Here is a 19,363-nt window from a genome sequence, read left to right on the forward strand (position 1 = left end):
ATTCATTTTTGTAAGATTTTGAGTTCCAAATTTTTCTCTCTCCATCCCTTCCCTGCCATCTCCCCAAGACAGGAAGCAATCTGATATAGGTTATATGTGTATAATCATTTTAAACATATTTCCATATTTGCCATTAACATTCATTTTAAAAACTTTCTAAATTCTCTCATTGAGAAGGCAAGGAATTTGATATAGGTTATATATGTGTAGTCCTGCAAAACATTCAGTCGTGTTATGAAAGAAAACATAGGGGGAAAAAACTCAAGAAAAATATAGAAAGAAAAAAAAATTGCCTCAATTTGCACTCAGACAAAACCATTGCCTCTCTGAAGATGAACAGCATTCTTCACCATAATGGCCTCTAGTTTTTAGGATCATAGATTAAGAATTGGAAGAGACCTTGCAATTTCAGAGATCATCTCATTCAACCTTTCCATTTTTATAGATGAGGAAACTAAACCTGGGACCAATATAGAGAGTGTGTTCAGTCATTTCAGTCATGTCTGAGTTCTCCTAACCCCATTTGGGGTTTTCTTGGCAAAGATACTGTAGTGGTTTGCCTTTTTCTTCTCCAATAGATTTTATAGATGAGGAAACTGAGGAAACTGGGGTTAAGTGGCTTGTCCAGAGTCACACAGTTAGTCAATGTCTGAGGCAGGAGAATTCAGGTCTTCCCAACTTCAGGGCTGGTGCTCTCTCTCCCCTGTCCTATCTAGCTGCAAACAGCATAGAGACTAACTAACTAAGATTTTTTTTTATATGGTTGGCATTGACAATCATTTGCATCAAATCTTATTAGGGAAAGGATACCTTTGTGATTAGTGGTAGCACACACAGTTCATTCTAATAATTGAGGGTTCCTTAAGGCTGATACTACTTTGCAGGTCGACTCAATTTAACTTGACAAATACCTGTTACATATCTACTTTGTACTAGGAAGACATTGTACTAAACACTAGGGATATAGAGATGAAAGTCTAGTGGAAATATGCTAATAAGAAGTTGGTTCGGAGTTCATCTGTGTTAACATACATCATGTCATACAAGGCAAGAGAAAGATTCCAATAAGATTTAAAACAGATTCAAGAATTCTTTGGGAGCAGAATTCTGACAACAGGAAATAAGTGACTGAGAATAGTAGTACAGGGGCAGTAGATAGAGCACTAGTCCTGGAATCAGGAGTTCAATTCTGACTTTAGACACCACTTACTAACTGTGTGATGTTGGGCAAGTCACTTAACCCCTAGGTCAGGATAACTTGGGTAAACATTTGGTCTTGGACATTTTGCTATTATGTAATGGGGCAAACCATTTAATCTGTGTTTGCCTTAATCCCCAGGAGAGGAAAATGGCAAAACCATTCTAGTGTTTTTGCCAAGCATGATCCAATGAACATGAATGGGCAACCGAACAAGTAACTGTGTTGTTTTCCTGGTTTTCCTTATTTCAGTCATCAATCAATAAACATTTTTTAAGTGAGTACTCTGTGCCAGGCACTGTAAGTACTGAGGATACAAAGAGGCAAAAGATACTTCCTGCCCTAAATGAACTTCCTATCTAATTTGGGAGACAGCATGCAAACAAATACATATAAAGCTAGCTATGAACAAAACCAATAAGAAATAATTAATAGAGGGAAAGCTTGGGATTAAGAAGGGTTGACAAAGGTGTCCTGTAGATCATTGTGAATTAATGGAAGCCAGAAGGAAGGAGGAAGAGTGTTTTAGGGATAGGGGCCAGCTTTGTATCAGTTCATGTCTTCCCTTTATTTCTCTGTAGTTATCGTTTTCACCATTTTTTAAGTGCAACTATAATTTCATTATGCTTGTGTGCCACAAATTTCCTTATCATTTTATGGATTCTTTGTAAATGATGACAGGACCAGTATCACTGCACTGTACCCTCACTTTTTCCTACTGTGCTTATTTCAGGCTGAAGTGTGTGCTGGAACTGTGGCAGAAGTGATCCAATCTGTGGTCAATGGAGCCGATGGCTGTGTGTTCTGTTTCGGGCATGCTAAACTGGGTCAGTATCATTAACTTGGTCAGTGTTCTTATCATTATCTTTCTAGCACTAGAGTGGAAATTAATCACTCTGAAACTTTAATGGAAGAGAGAGCTTGAAAATCTTTTTCATCGATTTTTATTAAGGCTTTGCACTGATCAACTATCTGATTTTTAAAATTGTAATAATCCTTTTATCATCATAAGATCTTTTTATTTTCAAAATGCATGCAGATAGTTTTTGATATTGACCTTTGCAAAATCTTGTGTTCCAAATTTTTCTCCCTCCCTCTTCACCACCCTTCCCCTAAATAGCAAGTAATCCAATATAGGTTAAATTTGTGTACCAATCCCCGTATCAAGGAGAGGACTTGCAGTGTAATAATCACAAAAACTTCTCTCTGGAAATCACCTTTAAGGCCAACATTTACCATAAGAGTAATCTGCTCTACAATATATGAAAAATAACTAATATTTAAGACAAATGGGAAAAAAACAGGAATGGCAATTTTTGCTTTTCTGTACTTCCATTTATTGTACTTAGGAAGCTGGCTTTTTAAAACTCAAGTAAAAGATTTAATTCCTATTTAATTTCATCTTATGAGATTTGATTTATTGTTCTATTGTGTTGGGTCTTTTTTAGGATCGTTGAGATCCAGTATGTTAATTGTCCTCAGTTTTATGTGATCTGCAAATTTGAAAAGTGTGCCATCTCTACTTTTACCCATGTTGTTGATAAAAATGGGAAACAGAACAGGACCAAGCACAAAATCCTGTGACTTTCCATTAGGGACCTCCCTCTAACTTGACATTGACCATTAGTTATTTCTCTTTGGGTCTTTGAGTCATTTAGCCAGTCAGAAGGATTATTATGTCAGCAGAACTATTATGAGAGATTACATCAAATGATTTACTGGAATCCAAGCATAACTGTGAACTTAGTTGGTTTCTATTCTACTAGATTAAAGATCAGCCTAGGAAATAAACACAACATTGCATATTTTCTTATGGGACAAATTACAAGGAAAACAAAAAGAATCTCTTACTCTTTATGTAGACAACAGGTGGGAATAGAAAGTCTTGAGGAACACTCCCCAAGCCCCACTATTCCGGGTTTATTTAGCTTTTCTTTGTCAACAAGTTCCTGGGGAACATTACTGGGTTGTCTAGCTCTTAAGACTACTGAGCAACCAAAATCTGCCCAACATCCAGGTTTAAGCATTTCCTTACAGTAGTGCCCCATGGCCATAAAGAGGGCAGAAATAGGGTTTCCTTCAGTGATCTCCATTTTAAGGAATATGTCCAGACTAGCCATGTTCCCTCCTTCTTTCCTCTGTGGCTTCTGCTCTTACCTTTCCTCTTCTACCTGCATTAGAATAGAAGCTTCTTAAGGTCAAGGCAATTTCTAGCTCATGCTTCTTGATTTGACTTGAGAAGCCAAATGTCCTTCTCCTATCCTTCCATGCCATTCAAGAGTACATATTCCTTTCCCTGCAACTGTTAGCAAACCTAAAAGGAACAGCAAAACACTATGGAAATGGAAGCTCTGCAACTTAAATCTTAGACAGTGGCACGAGACAATTTTTCTTGGCAATGCCTTGTTAATCCTGATTCACCACCATCTGTTCACCAGGCCATATTAGCTATGTTCAGTTGGGTGGTGATTTTGGGGAATGGATAGATATTCACTGAAATACTGTTAAGAATCTCATGACACGAAATGCAAATTAAGACAACTCTAAGATACCACTACACACCTGTCAGATTGGCTAAGATGACAGGAAAAAATAATGATGATTGTTGGAGGGGATGCGGGAAAACTGGGACATTGATGCATTGTTGGTGGAGTTGTGAACGAATCCAACCATTTTGGAGAGTAGTTTGGAACTATGCTCAAAAAGTTATCAAACTGTGCATACCCTTTGATCCAGCAGTGTTACTACTGGGATTATATCCCAAAGAGATTATAAAGAAGGGAAAGGGACCTGTATGTGCACGAATGTTTGTGGCAGCCCTTTTTGTAGTGGCTAGAAATTGGAAACTGAATGGATGTCCATCAGTTGGAGAATGGTTGAATAAATTGTGGTATATGAAAATTATGGAATATTACTGTTCTGTAAGAAATGACCAACAGGATGATTTCAGAAAGGCCTGGAGAGACTTACACGAACTGATGCTGAGTGAAATGAGCAGGACCAGGAGATCATTATATACTTCAACAACAATACTATATGATGACCAGTTCTGATGGATCAGGCCATCCTCAGCAACGAGATCAACCAAATCATTTCTAATGGAGCAGTAATGAACTGAACTAGCTATGCCCAGAAAAAGAACTCTGGGAGATGACTAAAAACCATTACATTGAATTCCCAATCCCTATATTTATGCACACCTGCATTTTTGATTTCCTTCACAAGCTAATTGTACAATATTTCAGAGTCTGATTCTTTTTCTACAGCAAAATAACGTTTTGGTCGGGTATACTTATTGTGTATCTAATTTATATTTTAATATATTTAACATCTACTAGTCATCCTGCCATCTAGGGGAGGGGGTGGGGGGGGTAAGAGGTGAAAAATTGGAACAAGAGGTTTGGCAATTGTTAATGCTGTAAAGTTACCCATGTATATATCCTGTAAATAAAAGGCTATTAAATAAAAAAAAAAGAATCTCATGACACATACAGCCCCTTTGACACATATTCACAGCCCCTTCAACACAAGGTAAGGATCTGGGAGGACTTAAGCAGCCATGAATTCCAGTCCTACATGAAAAATCCCCTTCATCTGTGGGCTACATCAGCCCTTCCTTTTTTCACTCCTTGATCTCTCATCAAAGCAAAGATCCTCATTTTTATAGAAAATATATGTGCTCTTAAAATATACACCACATTTACCAGAAGTAAGGATGTAAAATGTAAATAGGTAAGTTTAATTTTCAGCATGGCTATAAAGAAGTCTGTAATGGTGATGGCCAACTTGGGAGTCCTCTCTTTACTCTGTGTGATGTAATACAGAACTGTCACATCATATATAATATTTTAGGAACTTGGGGTTAAATTTTATCACTGGTCTGTGCTCTTGTATTCCTTATAGAAGTCATTTTGTAAACAGAGCTGGGAATTTGCTCTTTGGCTACCACTCCAGATGTGTCATTTGCCAGTCAGAGACATAAAAATTGAATTTTTCTTCCCATCTCTTTTGTTTTTGCTCCCCTCATGGTTTTGGCTTCTTTCGTTTCCTTTTTCCTCCTGCCCAACGGTCACCTTTTCATTCCTTCTGCAGTAAATTCCTCTCTATATTTCCCAGTCCACTGAAAAGGAAGTGTCTTTTTAGAGAAGAGTTATGTGTTGGCAGTCTTCCCTAAATTTTCAAGTTGATCTCATATCTCTCCCTCTCTGGTCTGCACAGGCAAATCCTATACCATGATTGGGAAGGATGATTCTATGCAGAACCTTGGCATTATTCCCTGTGCCATCTCATGGCTCTTCAAGCTGATTAACGAACGCAAAGAGAAGACGGGAGCCCGTTTCTCTGTCCGGATCTCTGCCGTCGAAGTGTGGGGGAAGGAAGAGAACCTGCGGGACCTGCTGTCGGAGGTGGCCACGGGCAGTCTGCAGGATGGCCAGTCCCCAGGAGTCTATCTTTGTGAAGATCCCATCTGTGGCATGCAGGTGACTGAGCCTGGAACATCCTGCTGTCCAGGGCAGGGCGGTTGATCTCCACCTTGGAGATTCAAGACCACTTCAACCCATGAATTACTCAAAATGTAAACTGGGTAGGGTTAGGAGTGTTTACTTTAAAATGGCCTGAAACTTTATAGTCTGCAGCTGTGGGGCCATCTGCTTTACTAACCTAAATATTTGTACCTTAAATCTAACTGACAATGAGCAGGGACCACAATTGTTGGGGGCAAGTTTAATTCACCTTCTTTCCCCCATACATCCCCTCCCACTATGGTTTATTTTTTTTTAAATATGATTCTTTTTTTGTTTAACAACAAACTGAAATATTTACAGCATGGCACAAATAGCTACAGCCATTACCATGGCCATTTATAGCTTCATAAACTATGTTCCTGGCACTAGGCTAGAGCATGATTAGTAGTGCTGTAGGAAGAACTAATAACCACTTTATAATTAGAGCCAAGACATAATTGCCAGACCCAGGGAAGCCAAGAATAGCTCCAGTTCTCTTCAAGATGAAACCCCAATGGGCTCACATTTCTCTCTGACCACCCTAACAGTGTAACAAAGGCAGGTCCCTGAAGCTCCCTGGTGCATTTCCAGCAAACTGATAGAAACCTTCTGACCACCCTCAATTTGTCAATTGGAGACCCACCTCTCTTTAGCAGGGTGATCAGGATGACATATACGTGCATTTTTTTTAAAGGTGTCTAGTATCAACTTGGTCCAAAGCATCAACTATGGAAGATAGAGATAGTGATGGGTAAGGATCCATCCCATGCACCTAAGAAACAGGGTAACAAGGACAAGGAAACAAGATATAATAGGACTGAATTAGAGAAGAGTAAGTGATATAGGTTTTTTTTTAAATTTTTTAATTCTTTGTGTTGTTATTGTTTTTTTTTAATTGAACTAGAGCCCAGCTTTTTAAATTATGGATTGTAGGGGCAGCTAGTTGGTGCAGTGGATAGGGCACCAACCCTGAAGTCAGGAGGACCTGAGTTCAAATCTGACCTCAGACAATTAACACTTCCTAGCTGTGTGACCTGATTTCAAATCTGCCCTCAGATACTTAACACTTCCTAGCTGTTTGACCCTGGGCAAGTCACTTAACCCCAACTGCCTCAGCAAAAAAAAAAAAAAAAAAAAAATCATAATGGAATTGATATAAATAATCATCACAACAACATATATGAGGTCTCATAACTGAATGTGGAGGTTGTGAGATTATAATTTATTATCAGCAAATGTTTGACTTATATACCTATTTTACATACCTATATGTCACATGATAATTTCTCAGGCAAAAATGGGTCATTAAGTGGAAAAGTTTAAGAAGTCCTAGACTAGAATAAAGAGTATATTAAGAGGAATACCATGAAATAATGGAGCCAAACGTATCTTGAGGCCAAGATGTGAAGAATTTTGATTGGTGCTAAGAATATAATATTTTTTCTTTGGGCACTAGGTGGCTATTTACAGTTTTTGAGCATCAAACTTGAGTTATGATTAAAATTAGGAAATTAGGATTATTATATAATATATAATATATAAATATATAATTATAAAATTATTAGGAAAATGATTTTGAAAGTTTTTCATAGAATTGATTGTTAAGGATGAAAATGAAGTCAGACTGACCACCAGTTGAGAGGCTATTAAGTGGTTTAGGTAAGAAGTGATAAGAACATGACTATGCTGGTGCCATAGGAAGACAGAAGAAAGCTGCAAATGATAGGTTCTTAAATGAAATAGATAGGACTTAAAAAATCTACTAGGTATGGAGGCTGAGGCAGAGAAATAACTCAAGTTTCAAACCTAGATGAATGGGAAGAAAACAGGAAATTCAGAAGGAGGAAAAGTGAGCAGAAAATTTGGTGTTTTTAAATGATAGAATCTGGCAAACTTGGGATACTTGATTTAATTGAATTTTCTGGTTAACTGAAGGTCAAGCAATAAACCCTCCTGGTTTCAACATTTTTGGAAATATATTTTTCTAAAATGTGTGTCTATTTGCTTGTCTTAGTAATTAATTATAATATTATAATGTAATATAATATTATAATCATAATAATATGAATATATATGAATATAATAATAATATGAATCTTTCTTAGACAGTTGAGATTACTTCAGTATCATATTATGATTACTGATTCTTTTTAAAATATTGCATGTCGATCAGACAGAATCTATAGCAGTCCTTGGACACAACTTGGAAATTGTTTTGTTTTGTTTTTTGATATAAATTTTCTTTTCTATTTAAAATGGAGTAGAGGGAAAATGATCATTTTCTGGAAGTTCCAGTTCATCAGAACTTTTTTTTTGGAAAGTTCTCTGCAGAGATGATAATTAGCTGGTTGTTATTTTCTGCTTTCTCATTTCATGAGTATATCCCAAGTATGATTAGAGAATCCTAAAAACAACCAGAAAAGCTTTACCTTAAAATGATCTGAATAACACTTTTCAACTCTCTTAAACAGTTGTATTAATCTTTTACTCCAACTTATTTTAGCTTATTAGCATTAGTAAGGAAGCTTAAATTTGACTTGAAGAAAATAATATGGGAAAAGTCACAGAGGAAGACAATCGAAAGCTTCAGGCTTTCTTGTCAAAACTTGCCAGGTGCTCCATCTTGGGGACATCAGTGCTGTCAATTCTGAAATCATGGTGGTTCACAGCCTACAGTCCCTTCTCCAAACAATGGAATCTTTGAAGGAAGATGTAGCCATATCCCAAGTATTATCATGGATAAACATCACCACCTCATCCCTCCCCCAACACATATTGATTTATTAGTCCTCTGCAGAGATAAGACAGGCCAGCTCTTCTCACCAAACACTTTGCTTTTCACACCTGTTCTATCACAGGTGGTTTAAGTTTTTTTTTTTTTAAAAGACTAAAAGGTATGAATACCTGCTTCATTTAAAAGATGTCAGGGTGAACAAGAGCCAGCTGGTATTACCCAACAACATTCTCATTTCATAAAGTAAGGACAAATAGAGATAGTGAAGAGTTGAGGATGATTCAGAGGTTATGAACCAGTGTGAAAAGTCCTAAACATGTAGGAAAGTTGGGAGTGGGCAGGTTTTTGGGGAAAGAGAATGAGTTCTGAAAGACCCAGGCTAGAGCCTTGGAACCCATCCCAGATTAGAGGGAGGTGCAGGATAGATGGATACAGCAGATAGAGGACTGGGTCTGAAGTCAGAATGGCTCATCTTTCTGAGTTCACATTGGGTCTCAGACATTAGCTGTGTGATCTTGAGAAAATCACGTAACTCTGTTTGCCTCAGTTTCTCATCTGAGCTGGATGAGCTGGAGAAGGAAATAGTAAACTATTCTAGTATCGTTGCCAAGAAAACCGTAAAACTGGTCAAAGAGTTGGATGTGGCTGATTAACAACTATGGATAATGATCAGGGAGAGAAAGAACAGACAGGTAGGAAGACAATCAAAAGAGAATATCCAGGAGGAGTGAAGTAGTAGTAATGATAGTACTTGTTTTGCTTATTATTAGTAGGATAGTAGGAATATAGACTTGTAAAGTTTCCACAGTACTTTACATATATATGCTACCTCATCTGATTCTCACAGCAATTCTGGGAGATAGGTACCATTATTATCCTTATATTATAGATGATAAAGCTAGAAGTTAAGTCCGTTCTTCCTGATTCCATATCTAGTATTCTATCTACCCTCGACCTAGCTGCAGAGAGGTCAAGCAAAATGAATATTAAGAGAAGGCTATCAGATTTTGTAATTAAAAGATCATTGATGGCTTTGGAATAAGTAATTTCAATTGAGTGATGAGGTTAGAAAACAGATTGCAAAGAGTTAAAAAGATATTATATATATGTAATATGGGGGAGTCAAAGTGTTCTATGAAGATACTTGATTTCACAGATCCGGGATTCAGAGAGATTACAGACTGTGAGAGGCATGTAGAAATATGTATGAAATCCAGAAAATAGAATAATAACATTTAAACCAATATTCCAATGGGAAGGAAATTCCCTTCCCCCTTCCCTAACCTCAGGCTAAAGCCGACTTCCCTTTTGCATTTTATTCTTGTCTCTTGAATTATGTCTTACAGCTCCAAAACCAGAGTGAACTCCGAGCCCCCACAGCAGAGAAGGCGGCCTTCTTCCTTGATGCTGCCATCGCCTCTCGTCGGAGTAGTCAGCAAGATTGTGATGAGGACGACCACAGGAACTCACATATGTTATTCACTCTGCATATTTACCAGTACCGAATGGAAAAGAGTGGCAAAGGTGGAAGTAAGTTAATTGATTCTCTCCTGTTATTTCTTCTCAGCAGCTTTCACATCAACAACAACAAAAAATTCATTTCAATTTAAACAATGTTAAATGCCCATAGGGTGCCAGGGATATAGAGATATAGAGAATACAAGGATGAAATGTAAGAGTTCTTACCCTCTATTATCCTCTATGAGATATAGAGAATACAAAACTAAAATGTAAGAGTTCTTACCTTCAAAGGCTGGAGATTTGGAAGAGGAAGTCACCTCTCAGGAGAGGTTTCTCTACGTTAGCAAGCAAAGAGAAATTCAGGAGTGAAGGAGGAGAAAGGTTAGTAACTTGCTTGTGGTGAAACAGCTAATTTAATGCCTGGATCCAGATCTGAACACAGATCTTCCTAACTCCAAGCTCAACACCTTATCCATTATATCATCCTGACCCTCTATCTATCAGCTTTTATTATTTCAGAATGAGGATTGACATAAATAATCATCATAACACATTGGGAGGTTGTTAAGATGAGTGGTCTGCCTGTTTTATAAGGAAACAGGACTTATAGGATGGAGGAAGGGCTGAGCATCTAATCAGGGTCTTGCAAATCTGAATTAAGTACTCTGATCATTACGCCATACCATTTCGTTTATCCATATAACTCCGTAGAAGTTTTCAATCCAACCTCTGGCATATAACACAGGATTTATAAGACACTCACCCCCCCAAAAAAAATCTAAAATACAATAACTATTACAACGAGAGAATGTCCAAGAAGTGTATAGAACATTTTGACATGCTTCTAGGATTCTTGTCCTATCTTTATGCATGGGTACGTTCTGCTTAAAAACCTTCAGTATTTGTCTTGTCTGCCAGAGTAAGTTCCAGTCCCTTTGTCTGAGATTCAAAGGCTTTAGTTTTCCAGCCTGAGCTCATGTTATGGCCTCTGTGAACTCTGTTCTTCCTGGTTCTGTGACCAATTCAGTACTTGTCATAGAAAATGGAGTAGGCTCATGGGGATCAATAAGAGGCCTACTTTATCATCTTAAAGTTCCAGGCTTTCAGAACTGAGAACTATAATACCATCTGTTTTTCCTCTGCATCCTAAGGATCACTGACCCTTTCCATCCAACTTGTAGCTGAAACCTCTTATTTCTCTTATTAGAATGTGAGCTGTTTGACAGCGGAGACTGTCTCCTTTTCTATTTGTATACCCAGTGGCTAACACAGGGCTTTCTGCTGTTAAGAAATTAAAATATATCTCCAGAAGTAGCCATGGAGGTTGAGTGCTTTTTTCATGAGATTGCCTCCCAGGGGCTCATTCCTATGGATGCTCCATGGAGTATATGCCAAGCTAACCCCCAAAACAAATGAATGCATTAATGGCTGCATAAAATATATTTAGACCTGTTCCCATTCTTTGCTTCTCTCCTTTAAAAGTGAGCCTGACATGACCGACCACTGCATCATCTAAGAATGAGGATACAAATCAATTTTCTGGTTATCAAAACTTAATCCTGTTAGAAAGCAAGTTGATGGATGGTGTCAGAATGTATCTGTATGATCAGTGCATCTAATGTAGCTTCTTCCTGCCTGTCTCCTGTATCTATTAACCTACAGACAGCATCCTCACTCTGCTATGTTGGGCTTGAATCCACACTGTGATTCTCAGCATGTGTAGCTCCCAGTTTTATATAGTAGCCTAGTTCAAAGCACACTGGCTATGTTCTTAACAGCAGTAAAAAGCAAAGGATGCTTCTTTGCTCAGTAGTTTTTTTTTAGACTCACCTTTGCAGACCAAAGGTTTTTTTTTATTGTTAGAAGCATGTAACATAGTAAAATGTTATCAGTTCCTCCTAGTCTGCTTGAAAACATTGGTCCATTATATCCCAAAGAGATCTTAAAGAAGGGAAAGGGACCCACATGTGCAAGAATGTTTGTGGCAGCCCTCTTTGTAGTGGCCAGAAACTGGAAACTGAGTAGATGCCCCTCAATTGGAGAATGGCTGAATAAATTGTGGTATATGAATATTGTGGAATTTGCTCTGTAAAAAATGACCAGCAGGATGATTTCAGAAAGTCCTGGAGAGACTTACATGAACTGATGCTGAGTGAAATGAGCAGAACCAGGAGATCATTAGACACTTCAAGTACAAGACTATACAATGATCAGTTCTGACAGATGTGGCTCTTTTCAACAATGAACTGATTCAAACCAGTCCCAATTGTTCAGTAATGGAGAGAATCAGTTACACCCAGAGAAAGAACTATGGGAAATGAGTGTGGATCACAACATAGCATTTCTACTCTTTCTGTTACTGTTTGCTTACATTTTTGTTTTCCTTCTTAAGTTTTTTTACCTTCTTTCTAGACCCGATCTTTCTTGAGCAGCAAAAAAATTGTATACATATTTATACATATATTGTATTTAACATATACTTTAACATATTTAACATGTATTGGTCTACCTGCCATCTAGGGGAGGGGGAAGGAAGGGAAAAGTTGGAACAGAAGGTTTTGCAAGGGTCAATGTTGAAAAACTATCCATGTGTTTTGTAAATAAAAAGTTATAATAAAAAAAAGAAAAAAGAACAGAAAACATTGGCCCAGCTCCAACTATAGAGCTAATTCCAAAAATCCTTCATGAAAGTAAGAGCCTAATCTGAGAAAGGTGCTCATTAGTTAGTCAATCAACAAACATTTATTAAGCATCCACTGTGTGCCAGGATGTTAATAGTACTAAGCATTGGTAAGGAATGACATTTCCATTCTATGGCATTCTTTGATATTGTTAAGATGTTTGTGCTTCTATGCTCCATTTGCAGCTGTTGAAACTTGATCATGATAACACAATTATCACAATTTCTTGAATGAAAATAATCTTGTAGGTGAAACCAATCAGAATTTACATCCTCTGTGCACTTATATCAGGGTTTTTCTCTTTTTCCAGAGTTTCATGTGGATAAACATGAGTTGGGGAAGAAATAAGAATTTCAGTCAATGATGAGAAGATACAAATATTCTTATTGCTTTTTCTTTTTACTTAATAATATTTTATTTTTTCCAATTACATGTAAAAATAGTTTTCAACATTCATTTTAGTAAGATTCTGAGTTCCAAATTTTTTTCTTTCTCCCTCCCTTACTATCCCAATTTTCTAAGATGATAAGCAATCTGATATAGGTTATACAGATACAAATATTTTTAAACAGAGCATTTTCTGTTCATTTGTCTTCAAAAGTTCTGGGTTCCATGTGACTGAAATTTTGGCAAAAAAGCTTGATGGCACAGTGATTAGAGTGCTAGACTTGGGTTAGAAAGACCTGATTTCAAATTCTGTTCAGATACTTACTTAGCTGGCCACCCTGAGCAAGTGATTTACTTTTTGTTTACCTAGTTCCCTTATCTATGAAATGGGGATCATTGATCTTCCAAGGTTGTTAAGAGTATCAATGATCATTATATAAATGCTAGTGTAAAGGCAGATGGAAAGATAGTGGTTCTGATATTGAATAAAAAGCAAATACTCTCAATATGAAGGAGAGAAGAGGGGAATGATACCTCAATTGTAGGAAATTGTGAATCCGAAAAGTATCTGCATTTATTTCTTCCTTTCGAGATGCTGTCACTAATAAGAAGAAGCTATGAGGGATTGTTATCTTTTTAAAGCAAAATTGTTATTGAATCATTTCAGTATGTATAACTCTTTGTGATCCCGTTTAGAATTTTCTTGGAAAACTCCTGGAGTGTTTTGCTATTTCCTTTTCTGGTTCATTTGACAGATAAGGAAACTGAGGCAAATAGGGTTAAGTGACATGCCCAGGCTTGTACAGTTACTAAGTGTCTGAGATTGGATATGGATTCAAGTCTCCCTGACTCCAGCCCCACCACTCTATACATCTAACTGCCCTCTTAGCAAAGTGTAGGCCTCAAAAGATCTCAACTGCAAAAGAATCCTGAAAGATAAAATTTTCTTAATCTTTTCAACCTTCCCCAGTTTGGACTATTCAAAAAGTACTGCAATAAAAGCTATGTTTTTTTCTGCTTTTTGTAGAATTCCTATAATATCAGAAAGAGAAAAGGTCATAGTATTCCTTTTACACTTGATTATAAAAAGATATGCAATTGTGGAATTGGAAAGAAATGTCAACTCGTCCCTTTAGGTATTATCAGACTATTTACTCAAGGACTTATTTTTGTCTTGGAATTGTTATTTCCAAAAAAAACAAAAAACAAAAAACAAAAAAACCTTAACATGCTCTTAATATTTGCTAAATATTAAACATCAAAACTACAACCTTTCAATGTACGACATATGAAAGATAATATTTAAAATCCTACTTTAGAAAAACACCAAAGGGATTGTTATCATAATTAGCTTCCAAAAGCTTTTACAGAGACATTTTAGCATATTAGTAATGGAGAGAAAAGGAGGGGAAAAAAAGATAGTGACCTGATGACAATAGATGATAGATACCTGCCTACCAAAAGTGCAGGAAGGGAAAGCTATGCTGGAAGGCACCATGAGGCCCATATCTGCACTGCCTGAGTAATGGACTTGCCTACCATTCTCTGTACATGTTTGAGTTCAGTGAATTTACATCTGTTTAAAATGTAATGAGATGATTTAGTGTGTTGTTTAAAATGGAAATTTTGTTTACTTATATTTAAGTAATAATCCCCCTGGACGTAGCAGCCAGAACTCAATTAAGGGAAGGTTTATTAATTAGCCACCCTGCAGCGAAGAGGAAGATGGAGCATGCTTCTATTAACTGGCCGTTATGAGTGAAGATGGCTGATTTGATGTATCAGTCATATAGCTTCCATACACTCACACACACGCACACACACGTGCTTACACATATGCACATTTAAGATTTTCCTATTTCTAGACATAGCTGAAAGAAAACAAAATCTCTAGAGAAATATATTCTTTTTCAGATGGCAGTAAAGAAAGGCTATTTTTTGTTTTCAATTGTAAAAGATATATTTTCCTACATGATTTCAGTATATTCTATAATAACTGCCTTTTTGTAGTACTTCTTACATTGGCTCTACCTTTGAGTAGAAAACCATGTCACATATCCCTAGAGAATTCTAAGTTCTAGGAAAGAGTTTGTTGATTTATGATGGAAGGAAAGAAAGGGAAGAAGGCAAGAAGAGAGAGAGAGAGAGACAGAGACAGAGAGGGGGGAAGGGAGAGAGGAAAAAGGAAGAAAGGAAGGAAAGAGGAAAGGAAGATAGGGGAAAAGAGTATAAAGGGAAAGAAGAAGAAAAGAAGGAAGAGAAGGAAGGAAAGAAAAAATGGAAAGAAGGAGGGAGGAATTTAGTGTCCACTATGTACCATATGAGATATGTATGCTTTACAAATATCTCATATGATCCTCACAACAACCCTGAGAGGTAGAGAGAGGTGTTGTTATCCCAACTTTACAAGTGAAGAGATTTAGACAGGAGATTAAGTGACTTGTCTAGATTTCTGAAGCAGTATTTAAACTCATATTTTCTTGACTCCAGACCTAGTGATCTATCCACCATGTCTATGCCAGCATACTCCTGGAATTAACTGGTACTAAGAAGTCACAAAGGTATTAATTCATTCACTGATTTAATAGGTATCAGATACATCCTATTTTAGAGTGCTGTGCTGTGGTAGGAACTAGGCTGTAAGAGACAGAATTCAATGAGACATATAGTCTGCATGGAATTAAATATAGACAATTATAATACACATTCTAAGTACATCAGAGAAATTTTTAAAAATGCTTTATGAAGCCCTAGAAGAAAAGTCATAAAGAAGATGTTTAATTTCACGAAGAAATAGTTATTCAAAAAGGAGAGGCACATAAAGTCTTAGGGAATAGTCAGCAAAGGCACAGGCACAGAGATATCAGAACATATAAAGTGAGATTTTGGAAAGAGATTAAATCAATTTGTCTGGAACATAATGGGTGAAAGAAAGGAGGAACCATTGAATCTGAAGAGGTGAAACAATATTACTGGGGGTGGAGAAGGCAGAAGAGTGTGAAGTTATAAATGATATAAATGGGCAATCAGATGAACAAGGTTCCTGTAGGGTTTCGAGGCTTGCCTAGGGCTGGCACGGATTTATGCTTGATGACTTATTTATAAGTACTATTCCCTTTGCAGTTTATAGAGGGAGCCTGAACTCTTAAAAGGCATTCCATGGGCCATTTCTTGTACTTGTCTGCAAGGCTGATAGGATAATTTTCCTAATCTTTCATGATTTTCTCCTTAGAGTCTTAACTCCTTTTCCAAAACATGGTCAAAAAAATCTCAAGAGGTTAGGGTATCCAGAATAGCATTTTCAAGCTGGAAAAACCTTAAAGATCTGACTTGTTCTCTCTCTCTCTCTCTCTCTCTCTCTCTCTCTCTCTCTCTCTCTTTCTCTTGCTCTCTCTTTCTCTCGCTCTCTTTCTCTCCCTTAGAGATTAAATAAGTTGTTGTCATGGATCTAGTCCAGAACAGAGCTAAAAACGAACTCTGCTCCTCTGACTTCTAGTTTATTCTTCTTTGCCTCATATGGACAAATGATTTAGATATTTTTGCCAAGAAAAACCCATGGACACACACTCCTGAAGAGTTGGATATAACTGAACAACTAAATAACAAAATGAGAGGGAGAATTTGGGAAGAAGCAGCCCAGAGTTGGTGTTTATTAACATATGCTTTATTGAATTAAACTGAACACTCCTATGATGTAGACCAGAGGGAAATGCCTAACTAGGTAGGAGAAGCTGTGTCCAAATATTTTTTGGTTTGATCAAGTTCTATACTGGTTCAATTATTTTGATTTCTCATATGGACATATACGAGACCAGCTGTGTTAGCACACTCAGACACACCTGGCTCCTGGTATCTGCAGGCCTATGACTTTCCATTCAGCACATTAACCAGTAAGTCTACTGTTGTTTTTGATTCTTTGCCCAACATTTTCACTGACACCTTATCCATTTTGTTTAGAGACACATGGACCTAGATATCACCATTCTACCAGCCTCCCATCACTACCACTAGTAACTAGGTATAAGTCACTTAGCTATGATACACACACACACACACACACACACACACACGTGTGGAAGGGAGAAAAAAAATAAAAAGTGTACAGTAGAGAGCAAAACAAAACCTTAAAGGAAGCAAAGAAAAGCTGGGTAGCTTTGAAAATAATGTGTAGTATTTATTATGTAAGTTCTCTTGAAATGGAAATTTATTGTTTTATATTGAATCCTCTCACATTCTGCTGTGTACATAGTAATACTCTTTTCTCTTTTCCCTTTTTATATTTAAATTTAAAATGAATAAAACTTTTATATACATACACACAAAAGAAGAAAACAATGTTCTTGGGGAAGTCAGAGGATAAAGATAAAAGCTTGTGTTCTGATGCATAAAAATGGATGCCTTATGTAAAGAAATTGAAAATTGCTCCTTAGTAAGAAGAGCCAATCAAATTGACTTTTACATGAGCAGACTTTGAAAGAGGTAGTACTTTGAGTCCATTCAGATGCTTTACATGGAAATGATGAAACCAGGAATGCTGATTGGCTGAGACTGGGATGCTAAAGAGAGAATCTATCAGGAAATCCTCACGGCCATGACTAATCTTCCTTTCAATCGGAAGTAGCCACTCTTTGTGGCCTTGCAAAGTGAGTGCCTATTGCCTTCTGGTGACACTCAAAGCTTATGGATAATTCTGTTTAGTTCAAATCTAGATTTAGAGACCCTCAGAGTATAAATGCTAGAATCCAAGGAGAGTTTTGAACAAAGTATAACAGATTCAGATGAAGTTGAAACTTACAGCTTCTGAGAAACTGTAAGAATCTTAGAGACAGAGAACTAGCTTCCAAGTATTTCTCTTTTCTTTCCCTCTCTGTTCCCCCACCACCACCACCACCAATTAACTGCACTTATAGTTTTAACTCATTTAAAAATAATTTCTCTTCTGTCTCTGGAGGTAATATGGTTTCTTGTTAATGGGCAAATGATATGAACCCATTTAGCTAGTCCCTGCCATCCTAGATTAAGCAAAACATGTGAAATTCCAAATTCTGTGAAGGTTTCAATTCCACTTTGCCTAGATGATATAGGCAGATGCTGGTACAGTTTTAAGCTCATTTGCCCTTGTCTAAATTTTTATTCACTTGCCTGAGTCACTTGTGCATAATTATGAATACTGTATAATGTTCTTATAGCATAGTGTAAATGAGCTCATTTGTTCTATGCCTCCTTGTAAGGGTGTATAGGAGACTTTTTGATTTAGTTAAATCAACTCAACTCAAGGTCAAAACAAGGACACACTGGGCCATCTCTATCCCCTTCAATCTGTGATACATACCAATATTCTGTCTATGTAATTGGGTTGCAGTTCTCTGTCTGTGTGTCTGTCTGTCTGTCTCTCTCTGCCTATCTATGTGTGTCTCTGTCTCTCAATTAAATAATTGTCTTAAAGTAATTATTCCCTTATTTGTCATAGCAAAATTTTCAGCATGGAGAAATATGGGGGAAAAGGTAACCCAGCATATCCCAACGTTGCAGGTGTTAGCCTAGTTAGTAAAATAGGGGAAAACATATTTTTATTAAGCATGAAATCTTATTAGCCATAGGGCTCAAATTGTCTTTCTAAACTAGGAGCAGACAATAGGACTTAAGGTGGGGTAGAAGCAATTAGCCTTAAGAAAATCATTTGAAAATATCTTCATTTCACCACCTGTTGAAGCTATCAGATCTTTAGTACAGGAAACTATGTAGTCTGGTGGAGAGAGCACTAGGTTTAAAAGTCAGGGACCCTGAGATCAAATCCTGTCTCTGTCTGCCCATGTGAAGTTGGGCAAGTTATTTAACCTAAATGGCCTCAGTTTTCTTACTTGAAAAATTGGGTTTGATTGGGATGGTGTCTGAGGTCAGGTAAAGACCTCAGGAATTAATTATATCTCAAAGCTACTTTTTCAGTCTTCTACAATAATAGAAGAGGAGAGATGAAGTCAGATAGTATTAGTAGTACTAGCAGCAGCAGCAGTTAGCAGTGGTAGCAGTAGTAGTCACCATGTAATTAGATTATTGTTTTTTCTTTCTCTAAACTGAGTAGTAGTAGTAGTAGTAGTAGTAGTAGTTGTAGCCGTAGTAATAGAAGTAGTAGTAGCAGTAGCAGCAGCACCAGCAGCAGCAGTAGTAGTAATTATGTAATTAGGTTATAGTTTTTTCTCTTTCTTAACTGAGGAATAGTAGTAGTAGTAGTAGTAGTAGTAGTAGTAGTAGTAGTAGTAGTAGTAGTAGTTGTCATCGTCATCATTGTCATAGTTATAGTAATAGTAGTAGCAATAGTAGCAGCAGCAGCAGCAGCAGCAGCAACAGTTATAGCAGCAGTAGTAATTATGTAACTAGGTTACAGTTTAGTAGTTGT

At 37.1% G+C, this 19,363-nt stretch overlaps 1 protein-coding gene across 2 annotated transcripts in view; it reads left to right on the plus strand.

Moving 5' to 3' along the window:
• Nucleotides 1–19,363, plus strand: part of KIF26B (kinesin family member 26B) — a 612,624-nt gene that overhangs the window by 513,938 nt on the left and 79,323 nt on the right. For both annotated transcript variants that reach the window (XM_003767766.4, XM_031966991.1), the window contains 3 exons: nt 1,932–2,025; nt 5,417–5,679; nt 9,784–9,967. In XM_003767766.4, the coding sequence (XP_003767814.2) occupies nt 1,932–2,025; nt 5,417–5,679; nt 9,784–9,967 (541 nt within the window). The remainder of the gene's footprint in view (nt 1–1,931; nt 2,026–5,416; nt 5,680–9,783; nt 9,968–19,363) is intronic.

This window comes from Sarcophilus harrisii, chromosome 4 (assembly GCF_902635505.1).
Source record: "Sarcophilus harrisii chromosome 4, mSarHar1.11, whole genome shotgun sequence".
NCBI classification, from domain to species: domain Eukaryota; kingdom Metazoa; phylum Chordata; class Mammalia; order Dasyuromorphia; family Dasyuridae; genus Sarcophilus; species Sarcophilus harrisii.